The sequence below is a fragment of the Suillus subalutaceus genome (genome assembly GCF_016647625.1).
Source record: "Suillus subalutaceus strain FC151 chromosome Unknown DFJ58scaffold_4, whole genome shotgun sequence".
Taxonomy (NCBI): domain Eukaryota; kingdom Fungi; phylum Basidiomycota; class Agaricomycetes; order Boletales; family Suillaceae; genus Suillus; species Suillus subalutaceus.
The window spans coordinates 442,334-464,267 of record NW_024540253.1 but is presented as its reverse complement, the minus strand read 5'-3'; the positions used below and the strand labels follow the sequence as shown (position 1 = coordinate 464,267).

The following is a 21,934-nucleotide window of genomic DNA, read 5'->3' as shown; positions in this document are numbered from 1 at the left end:
CAAAATCTGTTTCTATTGGGCTGTGCAGGTTTGAAACCTGCTGAACGACAAGTTTTTTTTTTCCATTGGAATACACCTTGACATTCACTCATGAGTCATGTAGTTCTGTCGGAGGTTCATGCTAGCTAGTCGAAGCCAAGTGGTTATCTCAACAAAGTCGAAATCTGTTGCTCTTGGTGTTGATTCTAAACCTACTGATCACATTTTTGTGGTGTATAGGTCATCGAAGGTACATCTTAACTAGGCCCAGTGCCAAAACCTCCTTTTTATGATAGTCTGTTTATGAAAAGAAATTCACTTCACGCGCCTCGCAAGGGTCATCTCGGAAACATAAGATATATCCTCGAAGTGCGTACATGCCCACTGCCAACCTAGATTCTTGACAGACTGACCAAAACTGTCGGGATTCACCACCAAACGAAAAATGTTAAAGGGGTCAGACTTCAGAAGCCAGAAGAACTTCGCAAGCTATGAACAGAGTGAGTCTGAGTCAGGAAAATGATGTAACCTCCCCACCTTTAGCTTTCAAATCATCCTCGGTCGCATTGGAAGGGCCAACGACCGAATGAGTGTCCATCGACGAGGCTCCCGGGCCAGTGAGGCTGGAAGAATCGAAAGTGGCAGACCAAGCCATATCGTCCTGATGTGTGTAAGTTTGCGCGCGCTCCTTGTTTTACGTCGATGCCGAGGCGGAATAAAAATTTATTTACTTTCGATTGCCACGGCAAGACCTGGGCACCAGGTGACAAAGAAGCAATTCATGTATCACGAATGACTTATAGTTATAGGTGGTGATACATCAAACCTACAGGTACAGGTGAGAATGGAGACCATCCTCGGCCGGGTGCGATCGAGACAAGGGATACGTTCGTAGACGCAGTTGTCTACTCGCCAGACATGACCATGTTCGCGACCGCTGGATACAACGAGCCCATGGCCAGGACTGATGAGTACCCAATCAAAAATTAAACATACGGGACACGAAGACAGGCGAGCTCTCGTGTTGTGCCTTGCTTGGACCCCGGATGGAAAGACACTTATCTCCGGGTCATCCGATCACTCGATCAGGATTCAGAAGATGATCGAACCTTCCAGGTCACACTGCTACATAGAGCACACCGACTTTGTCTATGCCATTGCGATATTATTAGGTTAGGCGAACTTCTGGCCGCATCCTCGGAAGCGCATCCGAAGACGACACAGTGCAATTATGAAACCTCGAAAATGGCCAGCCCATCAGTTCGCCCCTCCATGCTAATGCACTGAACTGCGTTATTTTCGGCAAATGGAAAGCTACTAGCCACTGGCTGCAATGACCACAACGCTTACACGTGGGATGTTTGTGCGATAGTAAAAGAAGCTGACCTCGACGACCAACGCGACAAGTCGGTACTCTCTGTACGTGACATTTCCATGACCATTCTCATTGCACCCATACTTATGTATTCTAGGCTGACACTACATGACGTCCCGCCCGTCAGCCGATCAGGATCCCCAATCGGTTACCCCAAGGTTTTTTTGACGATCAACCACATCGTGCTCACGTACGTCTTCAACGTCTCACGCGATCTTTTTCTGACCTCATGTTTTCAGTTTTCTCCGTGATCCGATGCCTACCGCACACCGTCCCGACCACGCCTCTTTCGCTGGATTCGAAGCCTTTTCTCTGGTAGACCAAGCGGTGCACAGATCGAGCTGTGCGATCCAGTAGTTGGCGTCCCGTACGTCATTTTCTCCCCTCTTCGATGTCCGAACCTCATCCCAATACCACATCCCATACCACACAGAGGAACGCGTCAGCAAGAGAGAAACGGAAGCCAATCCCGAAAAGACCTGCTGCGAGCAGTTCACGGCCTCCAAACAGCAACGCCACATCTCAATCCAGCGGCACGACTCACGCCCGGTTATCTTTTCAACCACAGGCTGCTATCTCTACATCATCCACCACACCTCACATCGCTGCTCATACAGCTTCGAGCACTAATCCCGATGTAACGATAAAACAAGCTGGACGCTGGACTCGTTTCTGGCTCTTTGTTGTGCATCTACTGAGTATACTGACGGTCATTATTAATCGAGTTCAACTTTATTTACACCAGGGTAATTGGACGAGCGCGCCCCTCAGCAGCTTTGTCTTTCGGGTCTACCCGAGACTTATCTTTATTCAGGGCCAGTCCCTTGGCTACCTTTGGCTGATGCCCTGTGCATCACTCAGCATGTCAAATATGCCTTATGCAATCCTCATTGCTACTGGCCACCTTTGGCCGATGCCCTGCGCATCACTCGGCATGTCAAATATGCCTTATGCAATCCTCATTGCCACCTCCTTTAGTGGAGTAAATGGTCTATGTCTAGCGAGACTGAGTGAAGCGGAGTTACTTACCTCTTCTCACTCGAATTACTTGTCTCGCTAGGTACGCTGTTCAAACTTGACTTCCGTTTCTCTTCTCATTCGAATCACTTATCTCGCTAGTGTAATTTTGCGCAAATCTCTATTGCATCGAAAGTTTCCTCATGTCTAAAACTGCCAATGGAACCAGTTGCTGATCATCTCTCTCGTTGGCGGGCGGTGGATGCAGTAAGGTGTTCACCCGGTTTGCGGATCTTACCTTTTCAACCCCCTCGGAATGCGCTGGGGGTATCTAAAAAATAATTCATATGTCGGTAAAGGCTAAGCAGCCGGTTCGGGCTGCTTGGCCAATGGAGCGTCTCATTTATGAGCGTTCTGTTAACCTCGGCCTTGCCCTTAACAGGTCGACAAACCAAACCTACTCCTCGGCGTTGAACTCTTATATCACATTTTGCGATCTTCACCATCTTGCGCTAGATCCGACTGCTGATACGCTCTCACTATTCGTCACCTTCATAGCAGCTCATATCAACCCTCGTCATGTTGACAACTACCTCTCGGGAATCTGTAGTATTCTCGAAGAGTTTTATCCGGACGTCCGTCAAAACAGACGCTCTCGTCTTGTATCTCATACGTTGCGTGGGGCTAAACGCCGGTATGGAGTACCTATTCGGCGTAAGCTTCCTCTATCCCGTGCAGATCTAGAGACCACTCTTGAAGTAATACCACTGCCACCTAGTCACGATGATCTTCTCTTCATCGCTCAGCTCTTCGATGGATTTTATGGCCTCTTGCGACTCGGCGAGCTCGTATGGCCGGATAACTCATCCCTACAGTCCTTCGACAAAGTTACTCTGCGTACTTCCGTGGTGCTTGCCGACTCTCATCATTCCTTCGTCCTTCGTCCTTCGACGACACAAATCTGACAACCAGTTTGAAGGCAGCACCATCATCATCCAGCGCACTGAGTCTGCGGACCCTCACCACGCTTTCTTATCCTACATCGCATCTCGCGACAAACTGTTTCCTTTCAACAGCTTTCTCTGGCTGCGCAGTGACGGGTCTATTCCTACACGTGCGTGGTTCATCGCTCGTCTGCGGGCTTTGTTTCCCGATTCCATATCGGGGCATCATTCCTTGCGAGCAGGCGGAGCTACATCTCTTGCGGCATCGGGTGTTTCATCTGACCGCATTCAAGCTATGGGTCGTTGGTCCAGTGATTCGTTTCGGATTTATGTACGAAAAAACCCCGCGCTGCTTCATGCGCTCGTTTTTAACGGGAGATCCATCCATGATCCCATCACTCCGTTTCGTTCAATCTAAAAATATTTCATTAAGTCTCCCTATGTTTATGTTTTATGTTTATTTACTCAGTGATACTTCATTTCACCTCGACACTACCTCTCCCTCCCTCCCTCCCTCCCTCCCTCCCTCAAAATAGCTGGAGTTATATGTCTATCTAGTACACATTGTAAGGACGGAGCGTTTGGTGCCGCGGAACCAATTTGCTTGTAGTAAATTATGGCAAGAACACGTTAGTCGACTAAACCGTCTAGAAGCCTCCGTACGTTCTTCATCAAAACAGCGTCCAACACCAGGGCACTCGAGAAAGACACCATAGCCCAGACAAAGCCGCTCCACCCCTGAAGCAGTGACCCCAGAAGCAGTGCACCGAAAGCTGTTAAAATATCAAAAAAATCAGTAAAGAAATGGAATACGAATTGAAGAATACGCATACCGCTTATGAGCGATGTAAAAGAGTAGACAAAATTGAATGGCTGCTATCTCTACATCATCCACCACACCTTCAATCGCCGCTCATACAACTTCAAGCACTAATCCCGATGTAACGATAAGACAAGCTGGACGCTGGACTCGTTTTTGGCTCTTTGTCTGTTGTGTATCTACTGAGTATACCGACGGTCATTATCAATTTAAATTTCTCGTTCTTTACAAATATCTCATCTGACATGCCATGGCACTTATTTCATTCTTTGAATACATTATATGGTATAGTGATCTCACAGCAGCAATAATTTGTATTTACAAAAGTATGGATGCCGTGCAGCCCCTCCGGATCCGCTGCTCCACTCGAGCCTTCGCCGTCGTACATGCCGAACGCATTCGCCAGACCTAGATAATACATATTTGTAGGTTATCCAAGTCACTGCACAATATGTCCAAGGCCCGTCAAGCCAGCAGCATGGGCTCCCGTGGTGTTTAGCACATTTCATCTCTCATGTTTGCGCTGGTAGCGACGAACCCCCAGGAACTCATTCACCCTACTCCATCCATCCTCATAATGTTCAAATGACGACGGCACGGGGAGCTCGTCAGCGAGCCAGTCGAGGAAGTAGATTTCAGCCAACTTGGGCAGCAATCTACGCAGTTGACAAGCCACACCGATGGGATCGATAATTGGAGACACCCCCACAGAAAAACTGGTGATATTCTCGTTGGGGATGGTTTTAGAGAACGGCTCGCTGTTGATATCGACTGGATATGCACGAAAGGACATTTGAATGTCGCACAAGCGCCGGCAATGACATATGAGGTGGGCAAATCCTATGGAGGTGAGAGATGGCGGGACCAGCCATGGGACCGAACCTCCGAACCAAAAAGTCTCGAGCTGAGGCCAGGATTGCGCAATCGTCTTGAGTGAGGCGTCATCAATGGCCGAAGTGCAAATCCAATCAAGCCGTAAGTTTGTCAACCGACTAAACGACAGCAATGGGACAACCGTGTCAAAGCCAAGTGCAAACATGGGATTAGCAAGTGTGTCTTCGTCGTTGAAGCCGCTGAATTCGAACTCCAATTCAAAAACAAGTTCCTCAAGAACAGGAGAGAAGCACTGCGAGAGGGAGATGATGTCTGTAAATTCCAACGGACCGTACAGGAGTAACAAGACCTCTGGATCATCGCCGAAATAATTGGGATCCACAGACATTTTCAATGATCGACAGGAGAGACAACGGACATTTTTGAGACAGTGATTAAGGACGGAATGTGACGGTGCAGTGATGTACACTTCATCGAGTTGGGAGAGACTTGTTGGAGTGGAATGAATTTGCGGCTCGTCGATATCGTAATCCATCAGGTCAAAGTACAGAGACTTCAACGACGGTAATGAAGCCAAACGAACAAGGTCTCCGGTATGAAGGACTCCCGTTTGAAGACGAAAAAGCTTCCGCAAGCCACATAGGGCTTCTACAATTATATCGGAACTTTCTTCAGAATCACCATGACATGCACAGTCGAGCTCCCGAATGGATGGACATCGAGCTCCGAGGGAAGCCAACAAAGCCGATGAGGCAAACGAGGGCTGCAATCCCAGCTTCATTGATGTGATAGTTGGCCCAAAGAGGGTGCGCAACAGCGGAAAGAAATGTTGGTCGTCATACCAAGCCAAACTGCGAAGGTTCGACAAGAGCGGTGTGGCTGATGGCGCAGAAATGAGGGCTTGCACTACTTGATCACTCAAGTTGTCTAGATCATAGGTGAACACGGTAAAGGAGTGGATACGTCATGCATATCGATCCACAAGCTTCCACTCTGAATTTGAGAGAGGTCTTTTGAGCGTCTATGTGCAAATTGTATTTTGAGTACTCGATACCCTGAGGATGATTTGATGTTTTTCTCACCAACTGTCCTTGCACATTTGTGTTACTGACACCTTCAGGTAGGCATGAGATGAGTGGCTTGAACCCCAACATGTCTTTCCAAAGGCTGTCAAGCGCAGGCTCCTTGAATTTCCTACATGTTCTTGCAAGAGCAGCAAGTGTGGCACGTCCAACAACCCCTTTGTGGTCTGTGTAGATATCAAATATTATGTGTAGTATAATTTCTGTGGGTAAGAGACAGATGTGCATGATGCAAGGGACTGAACTTGAACAAGGTTTATGTACAACCTGCATGTGACTACTTATGTTGTGGCGGTGTTTAATAAGTAGTCGCCCCTAGATAGATCAATAGCCGTTCCTTCTTGTCTTGATGTAATCAAAAACAGTCGGGCGACATGCGACAATGAATCTCGGTGCAGATTTTAGCTAGTGCGGCACACGCTGTCATAGCCTTCAGGGGTAAAAGTCGACATAAGGTCAATACACTACATATGTGCGGATGACGTAGTACCATTCATGGCAATTTTGCTGGCAATTCCGCTGGGTGAGTACAGAGTGCAGCAGACGAGTCATGCCCATGCTTAGCCTATACGATCATCAGTGTCGTCATTCTTTACCGAGACTCGTGCTTGAATTAAAGATATGAAGACTTCGTCCTAGCAACAGCCCACGGACTGCCTGCTTCGTAGAAATCCATAGGATATCTTCCACCTCTAGCCCTTTCACGTCCCTCTTTCTCCTCATTCATCCACCCTTTTGCTTGCCCTACCGCAACTGCTGTTTCATATGGGCTGAGGAGCGGTTTGTCAAAAGCGTACCCCCAGTCTATCGACAACCGTGGACACGCCGTTTGAATGAACGTCGATATATATGGGTTAAACAGTGCAAGCTTTGCCGGCGAGAGTTCAGAAAGCAGGATAGGGATATAAGGAATATCTGTATTTGAGCTAGAGAGTTGGTGGGTGATCGCCTGCATCTGCTTGAAACTGCCCTGGCGCCCCAAAGTGCCGAGAATGATGCCCCATATCGGATTTTCATCAGTTGGGGCAAGGATCCCCTGTGAAGAGGATGTTCTAGGGAAAGCTGTGATGCTTTTACGCGCCGTTTGAACTGCGTCATCTCGAATCGTCCGCATTTCCTCATGGTTGTAAAGCTCTCTCGTGATTTTCTTGGAGTAGGGGTCGTATCGAAAAGCAGGTACTGAGGGATTCGCGATCATAATTGACTCTAAGTGAAATCGACCGTCTCCAAGATATCTGAAACACTATGAGACACTTGTTGGACATACAAAGCGATCCCTTACATCAGGGCGTCTATGTCACCAAGTAGGGGAGCAGTGCACCCTAATATTTCACCAGGAGACAATGGTTTAGATCTTGGTATTGTAGCATCGTAGACGCCAGTCCAAAGGCGATGACCAGATGATGACTTGGAGACATTTCCTGCTGATGACTCTGATTCTGCACTGTGCAGCAGTCCATTAGATGACATTCCGGCATCAGAATACGGCGACGTCAGATCTTCCTTCAACCTCTGTAGAGCTGCTACAAATTGTATTGTCGAGACCAACGCAAACCTTGTCGGTTCGGCGGGAGCTGGAGCTTCGAGTTCTCCTTCACTCGAAGGACCTTCGATTTGGAGATGGCGAGTCTTGCCAACTTTCTGACCAGCAGGTATCCGTGCATTGTCTTCTTCATGTTCGAGTAATTGTTTGTGAAATGTCTGTCGATCGTTCGGGAAATTTAATCGTATCGTCTCTGTTAAGTGAGACGAGTCGATTCCGATTTCGACAAAGATATACAGGGTCTTGATTGTGGTTTGATCGATGGGCACTATGGTCATATGAGGGATAAAACTTGAAAATTGCGGCGTATGAACTCACCAAGACAGCTGTGACCATAATGGACTAGCATGTCGCATCCCAATGCGACTGCAGTGTAATCGTCCACGCAGCATGCACCGTAAGTGACATCGCCCATGATTACAGTCAGCGCGTCGGTGAAACTACGACATCAAGAATCAGCTTAGCATGCAGCTCTGAAAAGTAAATTCCATCACCTGCGCACCGCTCGATTATGTCCGCTATTGTACAAGCAAACATCTGCAGGCCCTCGGGCATCTGCAAGGCGACCATCTTTGCTTTGTTCTTGCGGACATGGTGCACTGTTTTATGGATTTCGAAGGAGTAATTTGCAGGAAGCTGCTTAATCGCCTGGTTCAGCAAAGCATCCGACAATATCTCATCGGGTATTTGATTGGCGATTGCTGCTGACGAACCAGATTTGGATGGTGCTGCAGATTTTGAGCCGACGAAACGCTTTCGCGGCTTGGCAGCGGTGTTGGGCTTCTTGGGTTGTGTTTGTTCTGCCATTAGTGAACGGATGGATGTAGGTGTGGTGCGATGGACCCTAGATTGTCAATTTTTGATCAAGCTGTGAAGTACTTAGTTATCGTTCCTGGGACCTGCCAGTGGCTGGGGTTGTTCCCCCACGTGAGTGGTTGTCGCACGACTACTTTAGGCTCAGAGAGCGCCCGTACTGTGACACTTGCGTGGAGCCTCGTTGATTGTCTCAAGTACATTGGCTCAGTTCCGACTGCTGCCGCTACTTTCGTTCAGATACCTTTTATTTGATCGTCATCAGTTGCATTATTGAACAACTCAACTGTCCATTATTTTGGCCGTCGGGTCTCCGAACTTCGCTGCACCATGTTGGGATGGGAAGGAGATAGCGGAGCTGAACAATGTGCTATGAGGGGTTCTTGTGGAACGAAGGGTTGGTTTGGGCAGCAACTTCCGTGTCCGTATGATGGTCCTCCGGTCGAAGTACGCTTTATAGTGTAACATAATTGTATATCTGCTCACCATTATTACTCCAGCCCGAGGACAGCAAAGCCAGAGATTTACTTGTGTCAGTTTGCGGTGCCCAGTTCGTAGAAGGGCCTACCTGCTGCACTTCTGGTCAGGTCGAGACCCTGCGTGACAGTCTAGCACAAGCCGAGCTCATCATCTCGTCTTGTCCTGCATGCCGAAACGATTTCCGTTCGTTTTTCTGCTCATTCACTTGTTCACCACACCAGGGATCATTCCTGAACGTCACGGATACGCAGAAGACCAGTTCGGGAGACACAGCTGTGAAGACGGTTGATTTTTTCGTCGGCGAACAATTTGCTTCGGGTTTCTTCGATAGCTGCAAGAACGTCCAAGTCGGTGCCACCAACGGATACGCCATGGACCTCATTGGGGGAGGTGCTAAGACGTATTCTGAATTCCTCAAGTTCCTAGGAGATGAGAAGGACCTTGGAAGTCCATTCCAGATAAATTACCCCTCCTCCATACCCCTTGATTTCACTGCGCTAGATCCCACACCACGGAATTGCGCCGACAACGATCTGGAAAGCCGCTGCACTTGCATTGACTGCCCCACAGTCTGTTCTGCACTTCCTTACGAGCCTCAGATCAATGGCCCAACGTGCCAATTCGGCACGCTTTCATGCCTCTCATTCGTACTCATCCTCGCATACTCCTTGTGTGCCGTTGGCTTTGTATTTGGATATGTTCTTCAGGCTACTATAAGGAAGCGAAGAGAGAAAAGATACGAGAGAATGGCACTATCAGTGGATGCCACATCCGTCCGCTCCCCCACGTTACACCCACGCGGTCTTGTTGGCGCGGTCTCGCTTCCGCAAGGTGACGCAAACGATTCTCTCGGAGCTCAATCAACAGAATCCAGACGGCTCGGTCGTGGTGCTTCCCTTCTTGACCCCATTGAAGCGTCTCAGCCACGCCAATATCGCCTCAACACGATCCTTCGTCGCGTTTTCTATCGTTTAGGCCTTGCTGCAGCATCCTCGCCATTCTTAACATTTTCACTCGTGTTTACCGTGATTGGCTTGCTCAACTTAGGCTGGCAAAGGTTCGACATTGAGACTGACCCAGTTCGGCTATGGGTCGCTCCCGATTCAGAAAGCAAACTACAGAAAGAATATTTCGATGAACACTTTGGTCCTTTCTACCGTCCACAGCAAATATTTGTCACTGCACTCTCAAGCCCCCCTATCACCATCGACCCGCCCCCATTCACAGATACTGGTATACCTTCGCAAGATCCTGTGCTCAGTTACGATCATCTACGATACTGGATGGACGTAGAGAGTGATATACGCTCTCTCCAATCTTCCCCCAATGGCTACCGCCTCACAGATGTATGTTTCAAGCCTGCCGGACCACAAGGAGCATGTGTCGTTCAGTCTGTTGGTGCATGGTTTGGCAATGATTTCAGTCATTACGACGAGGAGTCTTGGAAAAACCAATTAGTTCAATGTGCAAACTCCCCTGTGGATTGCCTTCCGGATTTCCAGCAGCCTCTTGGCCCACAGTATGTCCTAGGTGGCGTGCCTGAGGATATGCCTCAGCGCAATTCATACCTTGATGCAAAGGCTCTCGTCGTCACTTATGTAGTGGCGAATTCACTCGACGAGGCGGAAATCGCAAAAGCTGTCGAATGGGAGCAAACTCTGAGGGCATATCTCGTCGATCTTAGCGAACGCATTCCCTCTGAGGCGGGCATGAATATTGCATTCTCTACCGGCGTCTCTTTAGAGGAAGAAATCAGCAGGAGTACCAACACTGACGTCAGGATTGTCGTCCTATCGTATCTCGCAATGTTTCTCTACATATCACTGACTCTGGGCAACGGGTCAGCAGCAAGGGAGGAAGAGGGTGTAATGACATCACTCTCCTTGTGGGCTCGCAACTTCCCTAAGCTATTCAAACGGTCAAACCTTACTTCCTCTTCGGTCTCTGACGATTCCCGTGACACGCCGCACATTTTACCGAGACTACCCCGTCATCTCTTCGTCGACTCGAAATTCACGTTAGGCTTGCTTGGGATCGGACTTGTCATTTTGTCGGTCTCATCTTCAGTCGGTTTCTTCTCTCTTATCGGCGTCAAGACGACTCTCATCATTGCCGAAGTCATCCCTTTCCTTGTACTCGCTGTCGGTGTCGACAATGTCTTTATTCTCGTTCACGAGCTTGATAGGCAAAATTCCCAACATGGGCCTAATGCTTCAACAATTGCTCCCGGAGGAGGATACCGAACGCATCGCTCCCCTACCCCTCACCGTTCACCTTTTGAATCGGTACATGATGAATCTGTCGATACTGCCTCGGTACCCTTATATCTATCTGCAGAGGAAAGGGTTGCGCGGACGTTGGCAAAGATGGGTCCGTCAATTCTTTTGAGTTCCGTTACGGAAACAGTTGCTTTTGGCCTTGGTGCATTGGTGCCCATGCCAGCTGTACGCAACTTTGCCTTGTATGCCGCTGGTAGCGTCTTCTTGAATGCGTTGCTCCAAGTTTCTGTCTTTGTCAGTGCGCTTGCCATTGATCTGAAGCGCGTAGAGGTGGGCGATCGTCTGTCGGTCCACAGAATACTTTTTAGACTAATTAATTATGCAGACAAGCCGAGTTGACTGTTTCCCCTGCATCACATGGCCTTCTCGCATCGCCCTGCGTGATGCTCCCATGAATACAAGTGGACTCGGCAGGGTTGCTCCCTTCATCCAACGCTATTACGCACCTTTCCTCCTTCGGCCAGTTGTCAAGGGTGCTGTACTCCTTACTTTTGCGGGATTCTTCGTACTCTCTGCAATATCGATGCAGCACATTCAGCTGGGACTTGGTTCGTAATTTGATATTAAGTCAAGCTTTACTATACTAATCGTTTAACAGATCAAAGGTTGGCTCTCCCCTCGGATTCTTACCTCAACGACTACTTCGATCATCTTGATGTGTACTTGGATGTCGGACCTCCAGTTTACTTCGTATCTCACGACCTTGACGTGACCAAGCGGCTTGGCCAGCAAGAGCTCTGTGGTCGTTTCACGACCTGTAATGAGTTCTCTGTCGCTAACGTTCTCGAGGCTGAACGAAAGAGACCTGAGTCGTCATTTATCTCGCAGCCGACTGCGTCGTGGATAGATGACTTTCTCAAGTGGCTTGATCCTGCCATGGAGACGTGCTGCCGTGTACGCAAGACAAATCCTTCCATGTTCTGTACGCCGAGAGATTCAGAACGACTATGCCAGCCTTGCTTATATGGCAAGGAACCTGTCTGGAACATCACCATGGTCGGATTGCCCGAGGGAGAAGAGTTCATGCGGTATCTGCAGCAGTGGCTCATCTCACCTACAGACGAGACGTGTCCCTTGGCAGGCAAGGCATCATTCGGCACCGCGCTCTCGCTTGACGATGAAACTGGTGTTGTCGCGTCTCACTTCCGCACTTCACACTCGCCTCTTAAATCACAAGATGATTTTATCAATTCCATGGCGGTCGCACGCCAGATAGCAGCCAAGATATCAGAGTTCACTGGATCACAGGTTTTCCCTTATTCCCTGCATTACGTTTTCTTTGACCAATATGCACGCATCGTCGCCATCACGCAAGAGATACTCGGGCTTGGGCTGGCTGCCGTGCTAGTGGTCACAGCACTACTGCTAGGCTCATGGCGCACAGGGACAATTGTAACGGGTGTGGTCGCGCTGACAGTAATGACTGTCATGGGCGTGATGGCAGTATGGGGCATTAGCCTGAATGCTATCAGCCTGGTGAATCTGGTCATTTCAATCGGCATTGCAGTGGAGTTTTGCGCTCATATTGCAAGGGCCTTCATGAGTGCTGGTTCAGGTTTGCCAGCTGATCATCCTGCAGGACAGAAAGAGCGGGACGAGAGGATGGGGGCTGCCCTTGTCGACGTCGGACCCTCAGTGAGTATTCCTCCTAATCGGTGCTGCGCTATGACCAACATCTCTCAGGTTCTGTCCGGTATCACGTTCACCAAGCTGATCGGCATGTCCGTCCTAGCGCTCACTCGATCCAAGCTGTTGGAAGTAAGACTTTAAATTACCGATATAATTGTACACAGGTCTCATGTGCCCCCACAGATATACTACTTCCGCATGTGGCTTACTCTCATCATCTCTGGGGCTTTACATGGTTTGGTACTTCTACCCGTCGTACTTAGCCTTGCTGGAGGACCAGGATTTGCTCAGCAAGAAGCTGATGAAGAGTGGATGAAAGATGTCACCAGGGGCGAAGAGTATCCGTAAGCGACACCGTTCAGTTTAGACATTACTGTTAATATTATCTACGGCAGTTTATTTACCGATGACGATTCCAGTTATTAAAGTACGGATCAAGACTTCATTGTGATACTGTAAGACAGGAACAGAAACTCTCATAATTACAACAGCAACCTGAGATACCAGAGTATATATGCTTTTTATACTGGAGATCTGGACCTGCTATCTCTGATGTCATCTCGACTGTAACTCCTCCTTCCGCGGCTGAGAGACTTTGAACGAGTTCTGCTACGGCTGTACCTCGAATAAGAGGAATAGGATGCAGAACGAGAGCGAGACCTAGAAGGAGTGCGTGAACGAGAGCGACTGGAGCGCACCGAGTAGCTCCTGGAGCGGGTTCGACCCCTGCGCCCATACCCAGTACCAGTCCCTCCACGTTCGTAACTTGGAGACCTCCTTCTGAGTGGCAAGCGATCCCCACGCCTGATAGGCGAACGGGAACGTGATCGAGAAGGACGGTACGTGTCCCTGGCGGGAGGTCCACGACGTCCGAAACCTCTGCCTCCACGGAAAGATTCATTGAAACGAGAATGTTCATAACCTCTCCTACGGAACACCGGCGAACGGGAGCGGGAACGCGACCGAGACAGTGAGCGCCTTTCACGGCCGTTACGTGGAGGACGAGGGCGAGAACGAGAACGAGTGCGGATTGGGAGATCAGATAACTCGACTTTTACGACCAAACCATCTAGTTGACCGCCATTCATGTGTGACGCAGCTTTCTGGGCGGATGCTGCATCTGTGAACTCAAGAGCAGCCTTTCCTCGATTCTGGCCGGCTAAAATGTGGGAATAGATCAGATGCGCCAAGAACGATGATTATCAAAAATCTTACATTTCAGGAAGAGTGGAAGGTCAATCTTCACGATTTCTCCATAGAATGCGAAAATGGTCTGTAGATGCGCTTGCACGACGTTCCGAGACAGACCGTTTACGACAACTACTTTGCACTTCTTGTCATCGTTTCCCCCATTCTCCATGTCTACATCGGCATCTTGCAGGGGCTTTGGGGAGATGGACCGTCCTCTGGTCGACATGGTTGAGCTTGTTGGCCGATTTTTTGAACTTGCAAGGGAATGCGAAGTTACACGTCACATGTGTCACATTGTCACGACATGCCCACCTACGAGGGAAAACACTACACTACTACTACTGCACCCTTGAGTACGCGTTCAGCACTCCGAACACAGGTTTGTCTGAGGCACATTGCGAGTTGTCAAACCTTCGCCGTCGCAACATCAATGTTTTTGACCATGTCTTTCACCGTGACAACTCCATCAGCCAAACTACATCCTGATTAATTTGACTGTCACCGATATTAGGAAGTGTCTCCATTGTCGAACGAGGAAAGCTATGTTAACCACGAAATCACTCAGTCCTCGCCTTCTTACGGCGCGAGCCTGCAGTGCGAGTTCCCTTCTCTAATCCATGGGTCCGCTTGGTGTGTCTCTTCAGCAAATCTTGACGAACGAAGGTCTGCCCACAAACTTCGCAATGATAGGGTCTCACCCCACTATGGCTCGCTTCGTGACGTTTGCATTCGTTCTTGCGGAGAAACCGCTGTGGGCTGTAGACAATCGTCAATCAGTGTGAGCCAGTAATTGCAAGATATGTAGCAAAAATAATGCGAACCACATGGAACAACCGAATGGCCGCTGATCAACGTGAGCCCCGACATGTACAATGATGTGATCTCGGCGCTTGTTCCTCTGGCCACACCCAACGACGTAGCATCGGAACTCTTCTATAAGCTCTCCGCGGTCGCTCAACTTGCCCGCGAAATGCATCAACCAACCTCGATCAATCTCTTGTGCAGAATGGCGTGCCCTATAGCGCTCGGCTCTGAAGGCGAGCTCAGACAGTTCAATTCCCATGTGCGCGTTAAGAATCGGCGATGGATGTGGATCGTTGTATATTCCGCGATCTGGCTCGACCTTGTTCTGCCTTGGCGAAAACACATTATTGGAGGAAGGGAACGAGAAGTTGTCGCAGCTAGAAAGAACGTAACGTTCCTCTTGTTTTGGGGAGAACACACGCAATATAGATGCATCTGGCAATGTCTCCATCTTGATCATCGGGGACGCCCTCTTCTGCGGAGCGCATTGCTCGAAGGGTGACTGTTCATTGTATATAACCGGCATAGGCTCTGGCTGTTCAGTATCCTGTGTTGCAGAAGTGGACAAGATGGTAACAATATCGTGGATTAGACGTGGCGATGGGCAATCCCGAGATGGTGGACCGGATGTCAATTCCCGCATCGCGCCAAGAGTGGAGGGAACTGAATCGTGAATGTACAGCGGAGAGCAATGGAAGGTGACATTGCGAGGGGTGAGGCGAGGCGACAGAAATGCTCGAGGGGACGCAGGTGACTGTCCCATGATGGCTGAAGGATCGACGCCTATACTGGGTGACTTCGTAAACAGTGCAAGGTTGTACATGTTGACATCAGGAATGAGACCGATGTTGGAAGGTGAACAAGAGAGAACATCGTCCGCGAGGTGACAAGCCAGGGAAAACTCTCTTGAAGCCTGACCTTCCTCGTTGTCAGAGACAGACCGAGCAGAAGCTAAGGAAGCCGATGACGATGAAGAGGAGTGCCCAAGGTCAGGCAACGAGGTGTCGCTTGAAAAAGTTAGGGAGCTTCGAGACTCGTTCAAGCGACTGAGGATTTCGGCGGTATGGTCTGTTAGTTGGAATGCCGCGTGCGGAGGGTTTGAATGATTTTGGGCGCTACTGATATCGTCCGCCCGCATATACGAAGCACTTTGTCCCTCATCGTACAAACACCGTCTCTCGCCAATTTGCACGAAATTACTGGAATCAAATTGGTAGTGAATACCAAGCCCAGCGAGGAGGCAACGAGAAGGTGACTTTAGGAACCCATTAGACTGAGAATCCGGAGACAAACTTAAAAGTTCGTTATTGTCTTCGTGATCTACGTATCGCGTGTTTGAAGGAGAAAAGAGTGTAGGGGTAGTCATTCGATTTAATCGCAACGCCAGCGTCGTGGTATTATCAGAAGTCATATGAATAGTTGTTCCTGGGGCATAGCTGCATGTCGCGTCACGGAGGTGTCTCATTAAATGTGATTAAAGTAGGATAGACTGTGAAAGAGTGAAGGTCGTAATTTTGTTAAACTCGAGGGAGCTGGCGGGAGATTCAACTCAAGCAAAGGAGAAAGTTGCAAATGGAAATATGCCAATCCTTTTTATGTTTACACCTGTTTGGCAAGAGCTTCTACTTGTACTGCCATTTTGGGAATCAACGCCAGATGCTGAACTCGCGTTTCCAAGTATTAGCGAGACATGCTGGCCTGTGTGCTAGAGGTCTTACGACAATCAACGCTTCAAGATCACTACGGAGGGCAACTACAACACTTCTCCTAGGAGGCACATCTGCTGCTGTCGCTGCTTATCTTCTCTTACCTGACATCTCCCGAGGCGCGCCAACTTGTGACAACATACCCCTCAGTTCATCTCACTTCACACCAGCGAAACTCGTTTCGTCCACTATCACATCAAGTGGAACAAAAATTCTGACTGTTGCGATACCTCCCGAACTTTTACCCAAGGGAAGCGATCTCTTCGCACCTATCTGGTCCGTCTTCATCAAAGACGATGACATACAAGTGGAGCGACCTTATACTCCACTCGATGGGGTAGACGAAAACGGAAATATGAAGTTCTGGATCAAAAGATATCAACATGGCGAAGTCAGCCGGTGGCTGTACTCGAAACAAGTCGGTGATACCATTGAGATTCGAGGCCCTCTCAAAACCTGGTCTTGGAAGGATAATGCTTGGGATGAGGTCATTTTGGTGAGGAAATAGTCATCTTTATAAATTACTCCTATCTAACGATTTTTGCGTTCAAGATATCTGGTGGTACTGGCATTACTCCATTCTACCAGCTGTTGCGTACCGTATTCTCTGGGAATTCATCCTTTCAAGGCCGAATCACATTGTTGCATTCATCAAGAACACCTTCTGAGCTGCCTCCGCGCGATATCCTTAATCCCCTGTTAAAATTCGCGCAGCACAATCCCGAGAAGTTCAGGCTGAAGTTCTTCGTCGACTCGTTTGGCGAAACCAAAGGTCAAGGTTCTACAGATCTAGAGGTACACAAGGGTCGCATTGGTAAAGATTCAATATGTAGCGCCCTCCATTCTACCTCTCGTGTTTCTTGGTGGCGCGGTCTATTCTCGCAAGATAGCGATGTCAGTGACCGAAAGATACTGTTTTTGGTTTGTGGTCCTGAGCAGTTAGTTCTCACTCACGTTCTCTGTTCTGATGTTACTCATTGATGTGTCGCAGAATGGTTGAGGCTATAGCAGGTCCTTATGGACGGAACTACTCACAAGGGCCAGTAGGTGGAGTGTTGCGATCACTGGGATACAAGTCGCGCCAGGTGTGGAAATTATAGATATCCGACACTTGCACAGCCGTAATTTCAAACTCGGTACAATGGCTTCTTGTCACCCGCGGACTTTCAATCTAAATCCAATGTACCATGAGCTGCTATAGCTTGGCTAGTCATATTTGTTAGAGTCATAGCCCAGACACTGATTCCGTGTTTCAGGTAACTTCCGTCTAATCGTGCGAGTTGTTGATTACTGACATCCATATGGATGCGTTGCTGTGTCTCCACGCGATAACACTTCCCAGGCATTTGACGAGTACTGGATACCTATCCCCTATCCGAACCTTCACCCGCAGAACATACGTCTAATTCGATAATGGCACCTCGAAAAATTGTCACTCAATCTCGGTCATTGAGCTGGTCCTTGTCGGTATTGGGTGAAGGTGAAGCCATCAAACTACTTTGCGGCTTTCACGCCCTTCCCATGGAATCGCCGGATGTGACGAAGATCATGCTGTGAGTTCTTTGCCTTGTCTCTCGATGTATAGATCAGACCAAATTGGGACAAAAGATCACTGAAAAACAATCGCCGTCAATGTTTACGAGATGAGCCCGTACCGCCAAGAATCAAGAAGTCTGACTTCCCGCATGGTCATGCAGCTGTGTCCCGAATCATCATTCCTGTGACCTCTTGTTTCTGTTTTGGGCCGCTTAGCATTATATGCGCGCTAGAGCAACACGGGTGATCAATCAATGTAAAAAATCGATGCAACGCCAATGCCATCAACTGCCGTATTTTGCATTTGTTTTGCATCAGAGTCCCCTAATGATATCATAGCCGGAGGTGCACATGGGGCGACAGATGCTGAAGATTTAGGAGGACCCGGGGCATTGGATTGCACTATCGAGGGTGTTTCGGCCTGGGGGAGAGGTAAGGTGTCTGTTAGCTGCATGTGAACCTACTCTACCTTTCATTTCTGCCTCACCGACAGGTTGTGGCCTGTGACATCAGACCTAGAATGAGCTGTTACCTTGCTTTCCGGCCTGGACTAGCGGAACGGACTCGGATACCGATCCTCATTGAGGGTTATTGAGACCGCAGGTATTTTTGGCGGTCGCATCTCGTCAAGGCACGTGGGAGATCAATGAAGCGCATGGTTTCACTGATGGAATTGCTGGAAGTACTGATGCAAGTGCCAAGAACATCTCGAGAACAATTCGGAAATCAAATACTAGCACCGCGAACCGCTTTTCGAACTTTTCCGGTGTTCAAACATGCGCGCGCAGCACTTTTTTGCAGATCCACAGCCAAATTCTGCTTTTGATTCAATCAAGGACTTCCGTGATTTTGTATAACAATACTTGGCTTAACCAAGGCGGAAACTCGCGATGCTTATTTCGGCGATATAGGCGCCGAATGACGGTATATCTAACACGAACACCATCAGTTTACGTCCACCAAGTTTGCCACTTGCTTATACCCATCCCTCGAACATGACTCCAGTCTCGAACGATCCCAGTCAGCTGGTCGTCACTTTGAATAATCATTTTTACAGCTATGTTGCCGGTTTGTGGAGAGCCAGTCAGACCATGTGTTTCGATCTAACCTTGAATGTGGTTTCGCAGTTGCATCCTTTACTGCAGTGATATATGACTGGGGTGAGCGAACAATATTGAACAACCATTAATATCCTAATGGTATTTCCAGCTTTAACCTTCGGACGAGAGGTAGGCCGAGACCATATATATTGGAGTAGATATCTCACTAAGAATGGTGTTGTAGGTTGAACTGGTTTGGGTGAGCAGAGTCCCGTATCAGAAGAACAACAGGTTAATGTAATTCATTCGGCCCAGAGGCAGCGCTGGACCCTCATAACCATTTTGTACCTCACCGTACGTAGCTCATGTATACACGCAGTTGGCAAGTTGTGCTGACAATATTTAAATTTCTAGGTGCGCTATGCTGGGATGCCGTATATCATGTATGTTTCCAAGGCAAGAAAGTTCAAGTTGACACTGCTAATAAGTCATCTCTCACAATCAGCATGTTCATGCTAGGTATGTCTCCTCACATACTGCAATTGTTTGTTCTGATTAATGGCATGCAGGAAGTCTTCCGTCAGTCCCGCTGACAGATATAGTGAGTATTCTGCATCGATACCTATCATTCCCGTCCAAACAATTGTGCTCCTACCTAGGGGTGAGCTCTCCATCGGCTTGTTTGTTCAACATAATAACCGCAACAGCTGTGAGTGTTTGGATGTTCATGATTTTCCGATGCGCATCTCAAACTGGGTTTTTGTCAGGCAATACTATGTTTGTCGTACTAAATTGTATGAATGTGATAGTCGCTGCCATGCTGGGCGGTGAGTTACTCGGCTGCAATACCCCCGTGATATCTTAACTGAAATGTCATATAAGTCATCATGATCACTCGGTTATATGCCATGTATCAGGGGTCGAGAAAGATGCTTATCTTTCTCACTGTAACCTTGGTTGTTCTCACAATCGCTGGCGGAGCGATTACTGCAACAGGAATCAACCGTAATTCAAAGGGTAAGCTTAAATTATGGACGAACGACTCAAGTGTATAGGGCTCATTGGAGGAATGTCAGGGGTCGTTTCTGGCATCTATCAGTGCACTTATGACTACGATGGAGACGCCCGCCTTCTGATGTCCATCGCCTGGATACTCCGCATTGTATGGGAGGTCCTTGTGATGTATCTTGTAGTCTGGATTGTTGTGAAACACTTCCGGCAATTGCGACGATCATCGCAAACTGCGATCATCGGAAACTGTTTCACAGTTTTAATGAAGACTCATGTGGTGTACTTTGCAAGGTTAGTTGCTAATTTTACTGTGGTTATCTTCCTTTGCTGAAGTTCCGCACGTTCAAGCTTTATTGCTGGTTCTTGCATCGCCCTTCGTTATTTTTTCTCGACCGTCTCGGTACGCCAATCTTTTGCTGACACCTGCATGTCGCTGTTCATCATTTCTATAGGACTCGCATTCCACGGGTTACAATGGTGCCATTAATATCTTCTCGGTCATACAAATGTTTGTGCTGGGACCACGCCTCATCCTTAATGTTCGAGGGTATCATGCTAAGCTTGTAGCTGAGTCCGATACAAGAACCAGGATGCCTCCAAATGATTCCCAGGAGCCGTCAACTGGTGGTCATGTGTAGCACTGGATTCGCTCCAAGCGACATCCAGGAATTGGCACAAGAATGGTTCGACGCGGCACCAGGATTCCTTGACAAGGGAATAGGTCTGGGCCTACTTCTTGAACTAGCTGCTCATCCGTACTTGTACTCGACTTAGCACCTATGTACTATTTATACCTGATACCCTATGTCACGATATGGACGATATGCATGGCCATTCTCAAGAATCAAGATGGGCCATTCATATAAAGTTTCAGTATCTAAGTCCATCGTATAGATTACGTTATCTCTCTTACAACGACATCATTCCACTCTTAACTTCCAATGTCCATGTTCGCAAACACACAGACGCATGCGCATGCCTATGAAGTCGCTCTTTTCGGTGAATTTTTCGCTCGGGATCTCAAGGCGATTCTCAATCGCCTCACACTGCACACGGAGTCTGCAGCACCCATGCACACCCGTGAAATTTTATTCGAGCAGTTCGGAGTTCAGTCACAAGTACAAGGAGATGAGCCAGCGTTGCTGAGAGCAAAAAAAGAACTGGGAGATGGGACGGAAAGCGGATGGTTGGTTGGACAACCCACTTGAACGAAGGCGTTGGATCAACCATAACATAGGACGCTTTTCTCATACCTCAAGCCGGAATCCGTACGCGTTCATCCCGAGGCCACTGTCAGACCATGGGCCACTTGCGAAGTGATCGGTGATGCCCTCAGTTTCGCTTCGGCGCTGGGATATGTGTCCGTATGCTCCAGAATTCATCGTCTGTGCTTACGCTTATAGTGTCGTTAGACAACGATCACAAATCTACAAACGTGGATATGCATTTCGAAGAGGAGCTCTGATAATACAAATGTTCCAGCAAGAGCAGGTACGTATCCATGTTGATATTGTCGTTCCCTTACCATTACTCTTGACTAGGTTGACCCGAAGACCTCCCTCCCTATACCAGCACATACCGACACACTTTGGGAGGTCGAGGTCAAGACCGCCACTCAGGTTAATACGTCCGCACCAGCATCTGGCGGGCATGTGCAAGTGAGCACAGTCCGCGCAGCTATTGATGCTGTTCTCGAAGTTCAGCTTATCATGAAAGGACTATTGGACCTCCGGCGACAGGACTTGTAACTTAAAAGTTAAATTACTCAAGCGCTCATGTTTTGTTGGCTACTTACATTGAACCCGAGATGGTCGCCTGCTACTCTGTCACGTCCTTGTCCTCAAACTTGATCACTCTACACTCGACTTGTTCTTGAGTACCGTACTGAAGTAAAAATCACAGACACCATCA

The 21,934-nt window shown here is 48.4% G+C and overlaps 7 protein-coding genes across 7 annotated transcripts; 3 read left to right on the top strand and 4 right to left on the bottom strand.

Annotated features, from left to right (window-relative positions):
- Nucleotides 1-3,838: 3,838 nt before the first annotated feature.
- DFJ58DRAFT_877819 (uncharacterized protein) lies at nt 3,839-5,690 on the bottom strand (the record flags this gene model as incomplete). The annotated part of the gene is made up of 3 exons (XM_041394478.1): nt 3,839-4,028; nt 4,462-4,483; nt 4,614-5,690. 3 exons carry the CDS (start codon nt 5,688-5,690, stop codon nt 3,886-3,888), a joined length of 1,242 nt encoding a protein of 413 aa, XP_041250307.1. The 3' UTR covers nt 3,839-3,885.
- A 563-nt stretch (nt 5,691-6,253) lies between these two features.
- Nucleotides 6,254-8,423, bottom strand: DFJ58DRAFT_758236 (putative diphthamide synthesis protein-domain-containing protein). The gene is made up of 4 exons (XM_041388275.1): nt 8,037-8,423; nt 7,853-7,974; nt 7,274-7,802; nt 6,254-7,226 (listed from the first exon to the last, which is right to left on the bottom strand). Exons 1-4 carry the CDS (start codon nt 8,339-8,341, stop codon nt 6,605-6,607), a joined length of 1,578 nt encoding a protein of 525 aa, XP_041250306.1. The 5' UTR covers nt 8,342-8,423; the 3' UTR covers nt 6,254-6,604.
- Nucleotides 8,424-8,432: 9 nt separating this feature from the next.
- DFJ58DRAFT_321129 (patched family-domain-containing protein) lies at nt 8,433-13,170 on the top strand. Its single transcript, XM_041379829.1, has 6 exons — nt 8,433-8,794; nt 8,848-11,376; nt 11,432-11,654; nt 11,705-12,741; nt 12,790-12,864; nt 12,919-13,170. The coding sequence occupies exons 1-6, from the start codon at nt 8,678-8,680 to the stop codon at nt 13,081-13,083; spliced, it is 4,146 nt and encodes a 1,381-aa protein (XP_041250305.1). The 5' UTR covers nt 8,433-8,677; the 3' UTR covers nt 13,084-13,170.
- Nucleotides 13,128-14,214, bottom strand: DFJ58DRAFT_321135 (uncharacterized protein). The gene is made up of 2 exons (XM_041379830.1): nt 13,951-14,214; nt 13,128-13,894 (listed from the first exon to the last, which is right to left on the bottom strand). The coding sequence occupies exons 1-2, from the start codon at nt 14,150-14,152 to the stop codon at nt 13,257-13,259; spliced, it is 840 nt and encodes a 279-aa protein (XP_041250304.1). The 5' UTR covers nt 14,153-14,214; the 3' UTR covers nt 13,128-13,256.
- Nucleotides 14,215-14,483: 269 nt separating this feature from the next.
- DFJ58DRAFT_650701 (uncharacterized protein) lies at nt 14,484-15,868 on the bottom strand (the record flags this gene model as incomplete). Its single annotated transcript, XM_041381586.1, has 2 exons — nt 14,484-14,682; nt 14,748-15,868. 2 exons carry the CDS (start codon nt 15,866-15,868, stop codon nt 14,484-14,486), a joined length of 1,320 nt encoding a protein of 439 aa, XP_041250303.1.
- Nucleotides 15,869-16,350: 482 nt separating this feature from the next.
- Nucleotides 16,351-17,650, top strand: DFJ58DRAFT_321097 (uncharacterized protein). Its single transcript, XM_041379828.1, has 3 exons — nt 16,351-16,932; nt 16,989-17,374; nt 17,428-17,650. Exons 1-3 carry the CDS (start codon nt 16,387-16,389, stop codon nt 17,534-17,536), a joined length of 1,041 nt encoding a protein of 346 aa, XP_041250302.1. The 5' UTR covers nt 16,351-16,386; the 3' UTR covers nt 17,537-17,650.
- Nucleotides 17,651-20,970: 3,320 nt separating this feature from the next.
- On the top strand, nt 20,971-21,771 carry DFJ58DRAFT_650336 (uncharacterized protein; the record flags this gene model as incomplete). The annotated part of the gene is made up of 4 exons (XM_041381576.1): nt 20,971-21,209; nt 21,261-21,383; nt 21,436-21,514; nt 21,565-21,771. 4 exons carry the CDS (start codon nt 20,971-20,973, stop codon nt 21,769-21,771), a joined length of 648 nt encoding a protein of 215 aa, XP_041250301.1.
- Nucleotides 21,772-21,934: the final 163 nt, after the last annotated feature.

Excerpts from the sequence above, each read along its gene's own strand:
- DFJ58DRAFT_321097 (XM_041379828.1), top strand. The coding sequence starts at position 16,387 with ATGCTGAACTCGCGTTTCCAAGTATTAGCGAGACATGCTGGCCTGTGT. Across the intron at positions 16,933-16,988 it reads CTTGGGATGAGGTCATTTTG|ATATCTGGTGGTACTGGCAT; the intron begins GTGAGGAAATAG and ends TTTGCGTTCAAG. Across the intron at positions 17,375-17,427 it reads TTGGTTTGTGGTCCTGAGCA|AATGGTTGAGGCTATAGCAG; the intron begins GTTAGTTCTCAC and ends GATGTGTCGCAG.
- DFJ58DRAFT_321129 (XM_041379829.1), top strand. The coding sequence starts at position 8,678 with ATGTTGGGATGGGAAGGAGATAGCGGAGCTGAACAATGTGCTATGAGG. Across the intron at positions 11,377-11,431 it reads TTGATCTGAAGCGCGTAGAG|ACAAGCCGAGTTGACTGTTT; the intron begins GTGGGCGATCGT and ends TTAATTATGCAG. Across the intron at positions 12,742-12,789 it reads TTGTCGACGTCGGACCCTCA|GTTCTGTCCGGTATCACGTT; the intron begins GTGAGTATTCCT and ends AACATCTCTCAG.
- DFJ58DRAFT_758236 (XM_041388275.1), bottom strand. The coding sequence starts at position 8,341 with ATGGCAGAACAAACACAACCCAAGAAGCCCAACACCGCTGCCAAGCCG. Across the intron at positions 7,975-8,036 it reads ATAGCGGACATAATCGAGCG|TTTCACCGACGCGCTGACTG; the intron begins GTGCGCAGGTGA and ends TTGATGTCGTAG. Across the intron at positions 7,803-7,852 it reads TTATGGTCACAGCTGTCTTG|TGCCCATCGATCAAACCACA; the intron begins GTGAGTTCATAC and ends ATATGACCATAG.
- DFJ58DRAFT_321135 (XM_041379830.1), bottom strand. The coding sequence starts at position 14,152 with ATGTCGACCAGAGGACGGTCCATCTCCCCAAAGCCCCTGCAAGATGCC. Across the intron at positions 13,895-13,950 it reads CCTTCCACTCTTCCTGAAAT|CCGGCCAGAATCGAGGAAAG; the intron begins GTAAGATTTTTG and ends CCCACATTTTAG.